The sequence below is a fragment of the Cyprinodon variegatus genome, unplaced genomic scaffold, assembly GCF_000732505.1.
Source record: "Cyprinodon variegatus isolate N-32 unplaced genomic scaffold, C_variegatus-1.0 Scaffold1228, whole genome shotgun sequence".
Taxonomy (NCBI): Eukaryota; Metazoa; Chordata; class Actinopteri; order Cyprinodontiformes; family Cyprinodontidae; genus Cyprinodon; species Cyprinodon variegatus.
Genome location: NW_015151681.1, coordinates 115,209 through 126,695, shown reverse-complemented (window position 1 = coordinate 126,695; position 11,487 = coordinate 115,209). Strand labels below are relative to the sequence as shown.

Below are 11,487 nucleotides of genomic sequence, written 5' to 3'. Positions count from 1 at the left end.
CTCATATACAGATTAAAGCTATATTATATAACTTTTCGTAAAGAAATCTATATTTGTCACCAAGTTGTAAAAATATGTTATGAGACAGATAATTTGTTGAAAAAAATAGATTGATCTCCTTCACTTCCTCCGTGAGCTACTACTGACATCTGCAGAAATACAAACCCCACTGAAATACGTGCACAAAAGCCTGACTGACTTTTGTCAGTTCTAAGACCCTGTTGCTGAATCTGATGGTTTGTTTTTGACCAAGCGGTGTATTTCTCTAGTTAGTACTGGGAACATGGAGAAAAGGCAGAAGTGCTCAATATTTTCACAGCTTGTCTGTCTCATAACATACTGTCACAACATAATGACTTAAATATGTAAAACACAAAAACAAAAAAAAACTATATAACTTTTATACCTACCGTCTCTGATAGTGAAGCACTGCAGAACTTACATTGCGCTGTATGCTTTTTTCTCAATGTTGCTTTACAAATATATTCTTTGTGATTTAAATAGCCGAATTTTATAACCGATGATTTGGCAGACATCTTATCCCGTTCTCAGACAACCACTTGTGACTTTCAATCGAAGTGCTGCAGCCCGCGCGCAGGTGAAAGGGGGTGAGCGTGACAGCGATAAAAAAACAAACAAACAAAAAAACAAACAAAAAAAAAACATGTATTTACCAATGATACATGTTATTGCTTGGATTTGAATCCAAGCATCCAATAAAAAGAAGGATCTTAAAGAAACTGATAATATTCTGATGATTAGCGTTATTTCCACAGTTGTGGTCTTGACCGGTCTTGAAATAAAATGCAGAGTCCTCAGCACCGAGACCGAGACAAGACCGAGACCATCAAAAAATTGTCTCGAGACCAAGACCGGTCTCGAGACCAAGACCGATCTCGAGTACTGCAACACTGGGATATGCTCTCCTATAAGGTGCAGCTAGATCGACTTACGGCATCAGTCAGGTCAGGTGCAGCAGAACTGTCAGCTTGTGCATCTCTGAGCTCATTCTCTTCTGGGATTAAGATCAGTTTCTGGATCTTGGAGGCCTTTTCAGATGATTTGAAGGAGAAGTCCACTCATATTCAGATTAAAAAATTCTGAAAGTACTTTAAATATAAAATGATTACATACTGTTCAATAAATGATAAGTATTTTTAATCAAAAGTAATTTTCATTTGAATGTGTTTTACTGGAGACATCCATGTTTGTCAAAGAACACTACTGTCACCTACTGGTTAGTGACGTCACGGTGCGGTATCGGCTGTTGATCAAGTCCCAGTGCTGTATCTGGTGTTTGTCACAACGCGCTATTATCCAAGTCATCTTGAAAACATACTTCTTCCAAATGTTGGCTACAAGTTGGCAATCCAACGACACACCCGTCCATGGAGGATCAGGAATCGGAAAGGTGAAATAACTCTTTTTTTTTCACTTTTACCCGATGTAGTCCAACATCCAAGTTTAACTAGAGTTTAACTATAGCTCTGGTGAATTTCAATGGTGAAGTCCTCTGGAAATCTTCAATAATTGTTGTTGATTGCAGATGTGTCTAGTAGTTCCCATTGATTTTGCTTGTAAAGCGGGGAGAATGGCGCTAGGCTTACCGCACCGTGACGTCACTGCTGGAAGATGGCAGGAGGGAGGGGTTACTATATTTTGGCAAAAATGGCCGCTCCCAGACTCAGTGATCTTGACGAAAATTATAATTTTTTTTTTGTACTGATTAACGCTGAATTAATTTAATCACTGCGAACGTATTAGTTTTAGGTATAAATAATGATCCATTGATCATTCCTTGCTGACCGGACTTTTCCTTTAAGGAGAGTGCCAACTTGTTTTATCCTGCTGGATTTAGCAGATGGGAAACCTGGGGTGAAATTGAATATACAAGTAAATACCCTCAAAATAACATGAAGTACAGTCTGTGGGTTCAAAGGTATAAAAAAGATCCACCACAGATAAACAAGGAAACAGTGAAACCAAATGGATCACAGCAGCATTTCATCATGACCATCCCAGCAGGAACCTCCTGATGCCTGCCGACAGCGTCTGCTCTAAGCAGTCAGGATTTAATGTTATTCATTGTTAAATAAAACCTGCAGGAGTTACAACTGCCCAGCTGTTCTGGTCAACCATAAGCTGTTGCAGCGAGGATGAGGAGAAACTGGCTCAGAGATGAAGAGGAATGGTTCAACAACAGTTTTATTGTTTTCTGTAAATACATTTTTCTATAAATCTATGTGCAGTTTTTCTGTATATATATATATATATCATGGCCTAGAATATACTGTATATCATTACAATAGTACACCATCCAGAGCAGAACCTCAGAGCGGAACCAGAATCTCTCTGGTTTCAAAAACAGACTTTCTAGCTGTAACATCACCAAGTCAGATAAAATAAGCCCAAAAACAGAGAGTGTCGATTCTGTTTGGTGTGAACTGATTGGCTGCTTTTAACTGGGTTTCTTCAGGCAGAACCCACCTCTGCTGGAAGGATCAACCTTTTCCCTCTGACTTCTGCTTTTATTGTCATAATGTTTCTCCTGTCTACCTTTTTAAGGTTCTGGAGGTCCAAACTGCTCAGAACTCATCGTTGAAAAGTTTGATTCACCATGCTTGTCAAAAAGCACCTCAGAGTCAGAGGACATGACTTTAAATATTAGATAAAGTGCCGTCAGAGGTATTTAAAAGAGTTCTGGTCTCCCAGCCCTCTGAATGGACCGACCCGGCTGAAGGATTTCTGGATCTTTGTGGCTGATCCAGCTGAGCTCCTCCTCCAGTCAGCAGCTGCAGCATTAAACTCTGTAACGACTCCTTTCTCTGAAGTATCAGTTTTTGTTTCCTCTTTTTTGCCTCATCGTCAGTGAATATGTTTGTGGTTTGTTGTGCCATCCCATAATGGTCAGCATATTGATATAACAGCCAGGATTTTTTGTCTGAATATGTTCCTAAAGTTAGACATAATATGTTCTCTGGTCCATGGGAGTTCTTCAGATTCCTGGAGGCAGGAATTTTACCATTAGGCAAAACTATGCAGTTGCCTATGGCCCCATATTCCTGGGGGCCCCATACAACTCCTTTTACATGTATGGATAATACAGCTATTACATATTTGTGCAAATTAATTATGTTTTTGATAAAAATCATTTCCTTAAAATGTTATCTGAAGGCTTATAATATTAAGGGTGTCTCGGGGGTCCCCTTAAGGTCTACGTTCAGACCACACGAAGCAGAAGCAGCAAAAATGTGCATTCTGCTTCGTTGTTGATGCTTGTACAAGTTTAGTTCTGACGCGCCGCTGAAGCATCTTTGTGTCATTAAATGTGTCTCGTCTCGGGGGGGGGGCCCTTCAGTGTCCACCACATTGGATCAGTCCATTTGCTGTGTGTGCAGAAAGGTCCAAACAGACAGCAGCAAATCCATAAAAAACAAATAGGAAGAGCAGTGTTGCCAACTTAGCTTTTGTCGCTATATTTAGCGACTTTTCAGACCCTTCTTGCGCTTTTATTACAAAAAAGTGCTTAACTCTAAATCTGGTGACTTTTTTCTGTTACTGGAGACTTTGGCGACAAAATATAAAAGCACCGAACTCTGCTCTCCAGAGCAATTAGATTAGTAACATACTCTGTTCTTGTCTGCTGTCATAATTCATGCAGCTATAATTTAAAAAGGTCAAACAAATAAAGTATGTCTATTCTATTAAAATTTTTGTATCTGTATGATGGGTCTGCTTTATGTGTTGTCTTCTCAATTTAAAGGGCCCCCTGCCTGTTTTTGCCTAGGACCCCAAATTTCTTAAATCCGGCCCTGCCTGGAGGGTTCAGATTATCACAGAAATTGTTCTTAACTTTAAAGCAGATTAAAGCAGGGAAGCGATCCACCCTTGGTTCTCTTTATGCCTTTAAAGCCCGATCCAAGAAAAAAACAAAATAGAAAATTACTTTTTTTGGTTCAAATTCCTTATTTGGCCTTTTAACAAAATATGTAAAAAGAAAAAACAGAAATACATTTTTGATATTAATAATTTACTACAATGCGATAAATCAAGATTATTTGTTGTGTAGTCTTCTACTGGCTGTTATCAGGTATATCTGATTGTGAACAAAAGGATTTTGAGCAAAGTTTTTACCATTAAATTATGCAAAAGGTGTCAGACGCAAAACATTTCAGAAACCGTATGTATCAAATATGATACATTTGGCATTATAGGGTTAAAAAGGCTTAGGGAGATAATATTACAGACTGGAATCAGTTCCTGGCTTTTGCTGTGAATAAATGAACCAGTTCCACTGAACCAGAAATCCTTCAGTTCTTCCTTACCGGAGGATCCTCAAAGTTCCTGGAACACATCAGAATAATGAAGTTGTTTTATGTTTTTTGGTTTGATACTAAGGTTAACTCTTAACTATTACAACTGTTCATATGTTTAAACCATAATCTGCTTTTTTTCTGAGATATTTTATCAGCTTTACAAATTGTTTCTTCTTCTTGTCTGTTCCTGAGTTTAATATTATTTCTACTGTTTGATATTTTTGGCATCTCTTCTTATTAATATTCATGTTTCTCTCATCCAGTCCTACTAGTTCGACAGCTCTGTGTTTGTTAGAGTCTCAGTTGTTTCTTCATCAAACAGCATGAAGCCAATTGGCCAAAAGAATGATGCAAGCCTCTCTGCCACTACTCATCATTAAACTGGAGCAATATTTGTAAAATGGAAAGGAAATGGAAATCTATCAATTTTAGAAATAAAGACAAAATGCGGAAAACTATTGAGGCAACAGATTTGAATATTAGAACTGTCACAGTAGGCTGATGCTGAACAGGAGCTGTAATTCAACTATAAAAGACGTTAATTTTAATTTCCTTTCTTTTTTTCATATTTATGATGTTTATATGAACGCAACTTGGAGCTGAAGCAGAATCCTCTGTTTATGTGGAGGGAATTAGCGAATAACGATGGTTCTGATTCGCATCATCAGGCCTCATGATCACAGCTGGAGCCACACATGCACGGGGAGAACATGCTAACTCTGTGCAGAAAGAGACGCTGCGCCAGGCTATAAACTGCAGCTCCACTTCAGAGATGATGGGTCTAAATGAGAAGCATCAGTTTGGGTTCAAAATTAAGACCAACATATCAGGTTAAACATCCTTGAATCGTTGGAAGCAGGCCAAAATCTGCCTGCAGACTGATGAGGTCATGACAGAGATGATTATTAACAGAAACAGCTGCTAATTGGGCTGCTCTGTTCCTTCCTGTAGTTGTAAACCAGAAGCTGCTCAACTAAAGTCCATTAGCATAGAATCAGACTTTTGGCCATTGTCTCATTATGATGACATCCTGGTTGACATGCTAAATAGTTTCATTCAAGAAAAACCAAGAGTTACTGTAAAGTTTAGATGTAGTCACTGTGTGTGAGGGTAGTATATAAATATACAGTAGAAGTTATGTTGGTAATATAAAGAACTAATGAACATTTGCTTAACGTTGAGCAGTTATTTTGGGCGTTGCATAAAACCAACTCTATTAATAAATGTTTGCAGAGGTGTGATCTCTAAAAAAAATCCCACAGATTTTATTGGTTTCGTTTAAGGTCCATAAACCTTGGTAATGATTATTGTAGCAACTAAAGCTCAACACTGACCAGGGTTTCCATTCAGATCATCATATTAACACTAAGAGATTTAAGAGACAGAGTAGTGAACACAAAATGCAGCTTTAGTTGATAAGTAGAGAGGAAAGCAAACTAGGAAAACAAATGATAGAACTGTAGAATCAAGAGAACACGTCACTAGAACCTAATCTGCCAATGTCAATCTATCCATCTAACATTTATACCTGCTTATCATCGCAGGACTGTGGTGTGGAAACCTGATCCAATGCACCAAAAGATGGGAAAATGCAACATCCCATTTGTGGGATTATTGTGCAGCCTCCTGCTGCTACATTAGGGCTAATGTCCGCAATTACAATGGTTTTAGAAGGCAGGTTAGATCGTTAAAGCATAACAGTGGGTTTAATGTATGCTTTTACAGGGTTTTTGGGTGATTTTTGGTGTTGCCAATTAACAGGTTAAGAACCAATGAGAAATCCCAACAAGATCATCTCTGAATCTTTGGTTCTCCAGTAAACCACAGTGTCATCAACATATGGAGGTGACATGAGACAGCAGTGATATTTCCAAGGAGTACCCTGCCTAAAAACGTCAAAATCAGGAGTGCATTGGGTGATCCTGATCCTCCAGGAGATCCCAAATGGTCTTAGAACTACACCTACAGCTCATTAGGTCTCACTTAATAAGTAAATATTGGAAACACGTGGGATTAAAGGGAGATTCCATTGAAAAAACTACATTCTAAAAAAAGACAAAGGCCACTAAGAAGCATCTGGATGACCATCCAGCACTGATGCCTGGTGTGATCACTCATTTCACACACCTGCTTAGCTCCACCCAGTTCTCATTAAACACTCATCTGGTCCACCTTCATTAGTCTGTATAAAACTAGCCCTCAGACCAGTCATCTCTGCCAGATTATTTTAATCCGTTGATGAGACTTATTCTAGTGTTCCTGTGTTCCGGTCACCTAATCCGACCTGTTCTGCCTCTCGATCTTTGTATCTGCCTGTTTCCATCTGATCTGTTTGCCGGTCCAATCTAATGACTACTGCATGATCTCTGCCTGCTTGTGTAACAACCAAAACCATTTCCCGACCATTGAGTCTGCCTGCCCTCGTCCAGCCTGTCAGCCGCACTGTGTGCTCTGACAACCACCAATTTTGGCTTTGGCTTCGCCCTCTGTATCATCCTGACTACATTCATCTGCTCAGTTCCGGTCTCCTGCCTATCCTCCGACCACCGATAAATCAGTGCCTAGGACTCTGCTTAAAACCCCTGCTTTGTGTTGGCAGGTAGCTGACTGGAACCATCCTCTATCTCTGGATTTGGACTGAACTATAAGACCAGGTTAGTGACTCACACGTTTGTGATCACTCACTTCCAGAAAGACGTGGTCACTATAACCTGCTGTCTCCACCTGCAGATGTTCCTGCCTTGGACCCTGGTGCCGCTTACTTCGATTCTGTTATCAATGAACGTTCTGAGAAATCTCTTTGACTGACTTGAATACTGGATCCTTCAGTTCTGAGCCTGACATCCAAGTCTTTAGGGGAGATATTCTGTAGACTGACGGAGCACAAGTTAAATTTATTTGGAGGTTATGTACCATCCGACTCCTGGGACAGAACTTAGAGAAACTGACCCATGTTGTGTAATGACCATAAATCGGTTCCTGGTTCAGAACAATCATGTTTCTGAATGAAAACAGCTCTGTGCAGTGGGGTAAAGATTGGTTTGCAAAGTAAGGTCTTTACTAGCAGTGCTAATGTCTGATGGCGGGTGGTGCTTCCAATTGTCGCATTCCTACATTCGGGGGACATATGCTTTGTCCCCGTCGGGTCAGAAGGCTTATTTCTCAACAGTGGAAATTATCATAGCTTTGGTGTTTCTACAGGATAGATGTCTGATATACAAAATTTATATGAAGATCTAAAAAATTCAATTGCCACAAAAAAGGACATTTTAAAGGGACCAAATAGTTTCCTACACTATTGAAGGTTTACTAAAATACAATAGATGTTATCAATTTCAGCTCATTGGTATCAGTAAAAGTGTCTTAATATTTGTGATTATAGGGTCCGACAGCCTGCAACGATGATAATTTGTCTGTTCACTGAAGCTTTATCCTTCCTGATGTTCTCAGTCTGTGTTTATTACAGTTGGAGCTAAATAACGCTCCTCAGATTTCTGTCTGACATTTATAAAACAGCATGAAGTGAAACATAACCACCCTGAGGGGGTCTGAAGACTCTTTCAACAGAGTCAACAAGAGCTTCTCATTTGCAGACGTTTGTTGATTTAGAGTTGTCAAATATTTTCTAATTGACTAAAATCTATATCAAATCAATGATGTATGAAATGTCTTCCAGCACCAAATTAGGAGCTTAAATCTTTTTCTGGGTTTTTCTTTTTCTGTGTCCTCCTTTAGTTATATTTGCCTTGTTTGTCAAACATCAAAGTAAAAAATAAAACAAGTGGGTGAGCATGGTGTGAATCATTTGCTGCAGACTGCAAGTTCTTTTCAGACATATAGTTTCCCTCGAACTGCGCTACTGGTGAACAGACAATACAGAGTTACATCATTTCCTGTTATAAAACTAAAGTAATAATATTTAAGTTAATCTAATATTGTTTTGTTTATTTAGCTTGTGCAAATCTATAACCCTGATATAAAAAAAAGACATTTATTGGAGGGCGTCCATTGAGAGCTTTCAATGATGACTGTCTTTTCACTAGAAGCCAGCCTCGGCCACCAGGAAGTCAATGTGATCCTTGTCTTTGGTCTTGAAGGCCTCAGCGATGATACGAGCGGCATCTTTGTGCTCCCGTCCTCTGAGGGAAACTCCGTTGACTTCCAGGATGACCTGACCCACCTTCAGCTGCCCGCAGTTATGAGCTGAGCCTCCTTTCTGTCAGTGTAGACACAGAGAAAGAACACAGAGGATCTTTAGTAAGGATGCAGGGAGAGGAAAGCCACCGCTGCTAGATACAGACGGGGCTTGACGTAGATGATACCATAGAGCAGGGGTCAGCAACCCGCGGCTACACAGCCTCTTTAATGCCCCCTTGCGGCTCCCTGGAGCTTTTCAAAAATGTATTTATGTATGGATTTTTTTGTTGGTCTTTTATAATATGGTATGCAGGTCAAGCAAACATATAAAAATACTTTGATGCTTTAAAACTGTTGGGATCTGGAGGTCTGTCCACCTTCTTCCAGCAGAGGGCGCCTCTAGGTCTCCTGGAGCTGAGCTGACGACCACACCTGCGATCCATCAGTCATTAGGAGACCAGCATATAAGCAGCGGTGGGACTACACTCCAGCGCCAGAGTGTTAAGCCAGTTATGGTTAGCGAAGCCTGAGCCAACCAGCCTGTCTGATTCTCTGACTCCCCTGAACCTTGAACTTGAACCTGAGCAGTTTTTGTCTTCTCTGCCTCCTAGGAAGAAACCTGACTGAACCCTGGAACTCTGGAGGAGTTTCATCTGCTGAAATCTGCCTGCCGGCTCTCTGGAGCTCACCTGAAGAAACTAACTGTCTGAACCTGCCTGCCAGCCCTCAAGAAGAGGATCGGAAGAAGACTCTGGATCTGAACATTGATAAGTCTGAAGTCGAGCCCTGCCGTTGCTTAGCCCTCTGCCAACTTCAAGCCTCTGGACCCAACCTGGTTCCCCTCCTCAGCTGCTAAACCTGAGTCACGTCACAGGTACAAACCTGCACAATTCCTCTGGCTAAGATCTTCAGCATCCTGGCTAACCAAACTGTCCCTCTCTACAGAGAACCCTGTGTGACCAGTCCCGGACCGGCTTCTCAGTATTATTCATATAACTTTGTGTTTATCTCAATAAACAGTCAAACTTTTCGTCTGCCTCCGTTGTGTTCTGCATGTGGGTTAGAAACCTGAATCTCATCATGACAAAAACTTTGTATAATTAATAAACTTAAACAATACAGTAGTAGCCATTCAAAATTTCCCCACTTTCCTTTATGGGTCCTTGGCTGGTCTCCTACAATTCCTTTTTAAACATCTAAAATATTCTTTCTTTCATGATTTGTGGACATTAGGATCTAAAGAGTAGCGTTATCTCCTGGTCAGACCCTGCAATTCAGTGAAAGGGTGCAGTTAGAGTAAAAAAATATGCACGCCTATGAGAAGGCCAGTTACTGGAAGTTGGATGGGATTTTGTTTCCATTCGGCTGGCTTTTGACTGGGAAGGGCCATTTTGAATGGCTGCTACTGTAAATGTAAAAATTTCTGTCAACAAAGATTTGCATCATTGCCTGCAGCACACATTTCAGCGCGGCACGGTACCAGGCAGTTGGCTGTTGTAAAAAAAGCGGCGGTTGTGTCTTGTGCCACAGATCCGAAAGGGAGAAAAAGGAAGATAGCTGATGAGAACAGAAGATTCAAAGAAGAATGAGAAGATGTCAAATAATAAAAATAGTCATTTGGAAAGACATTTCCAGGAAAGGCATGCTAAATATGCAGCCGACCACCAAGTTGGGAGTGAGAGAAAACATTACTGCTGCTAGTTTGGTTGCAAGCATGGAAAACCATCCACAAATCAAACAGGTAGCGCTCTGATGCAGGGATGGGAACTTTCTTCCATTTTTTCCGCCAAAATTCTCAAAATAAAAATGAATAAAAATCTTATCTATTTATTGTGTTTCTATAATTTCATCAATGCAACAAAAACAACTACATTAATATTGTAATGGAGTTTAAACTTAAAGCACCAAATATATCATACAGCAGAATAGTCACATGATGTGACATTTGCTCCAGGATGAACATTTAACCATGAATGCTTATTATATATCTTTTATAGTGGGCTAATACAATTAGAGCCAGTGTTACCATACAAGTCTTACATAAGACTGGTAACTAACATTTTTGCAGCTCCAGACAGATTTGTTTTTTTTTCTTTTTTGGGCCAATAATGCTCTTTGAACAGTTTGGGTTGCCGACCCCTGCCATAGAGGCAAATATTTATACCATTATAGCAAAGTACTTGTGTTTGTTCAATTTCTGAGTTTGCAAGTCTCATTTGCGGGCAAATATGCAGTGAATGCATGTATTTGCAGGATGTGTTTTGATGTGTAAACCTTTTTCCCACAATGGGGAAATTTACTCTCTGCATTCAACCTTCCTTAGGGAGAAGTGGGTTGCCACTGTTAGCAGTCTGGGGTTAAGGGTCTAGCTCAGGGACCCAGAGTGGTGGAGTGTGTGTGAGACTTGAACTTAGAACCTCTGGAAGGAGGTTTTCTAGTTCTAGAAACATGTCAGGAAAATGTTGTCCTTGGTTTTTTACCTTTTTGATTTAACTTTTACAGAACTTTAAAATGAAAGCTTGAGTATCAACATTAAATCCCCTTCATCTCCCACTGCACGATCACCTCCTAATGATAAACCAGGTTATTCCTGTTATACTGAGAAACTCTTAGCTTAACATTAGCAAGTTATGTAAAATACTTTAATAAGAATAAATCTTAGTCCCATTACCATATAACCTGCTGTCCAGTTCAAGTGGTATTGTCTCCTTTCTACATCATTTACGGTTATCATCCAGCAGGAGAGGTAGGTCCCCTCAGCACACTGCAGATCTGAAGAAAACCATTGAGTTCTCTGCTGAGGATGACCCTGACCTCTGGTGGAGCGCCGTAAGCCTGCTCCAAGATTTAGGCCCCGTCCACACGAAGTCAAAACGAACACGAAACGCTAATATTTTCCAGAACGTTTGTCGTAAAGATGGAGACGTAAAATAAATGTGATCGACCACACGAATGCATGAAAACGCTGCAAAATGTATGCCAGGCCTGTAAGTGGCGCTGTGGTGCCAAAGCAAAAATAGGCAACGAAATGTTG

General features: G+C 40.2%; 1 protein-coding gene across 1 annotated transcript in view; it reads right to left on the bottom strand.

Annotated features, from left to right (window-relative positions):
- Nucleotides 1-7,107: 7,107 nt before the first annotated feature.
- LOC107102270 (whirlin-like) overlaps nucleotides 7,108-11,487 on the bottom strand; it is a 75,866-nt gene continuing 71,486 nt past the window's right edge. The window contains exon 13 of the mRNA XM_015401505.1: nucleotides 7,108-8,532. Within this exon, the coding sequence (XP_015256991.1) occupies nucleotides 8,356-8,532 (177 nt within the window). The 3' untranslated portion in view covers nucleotides 7,108-8,355. The remainder of the gene's footprint in view (nucleotides 8,533-11,487) is intronic.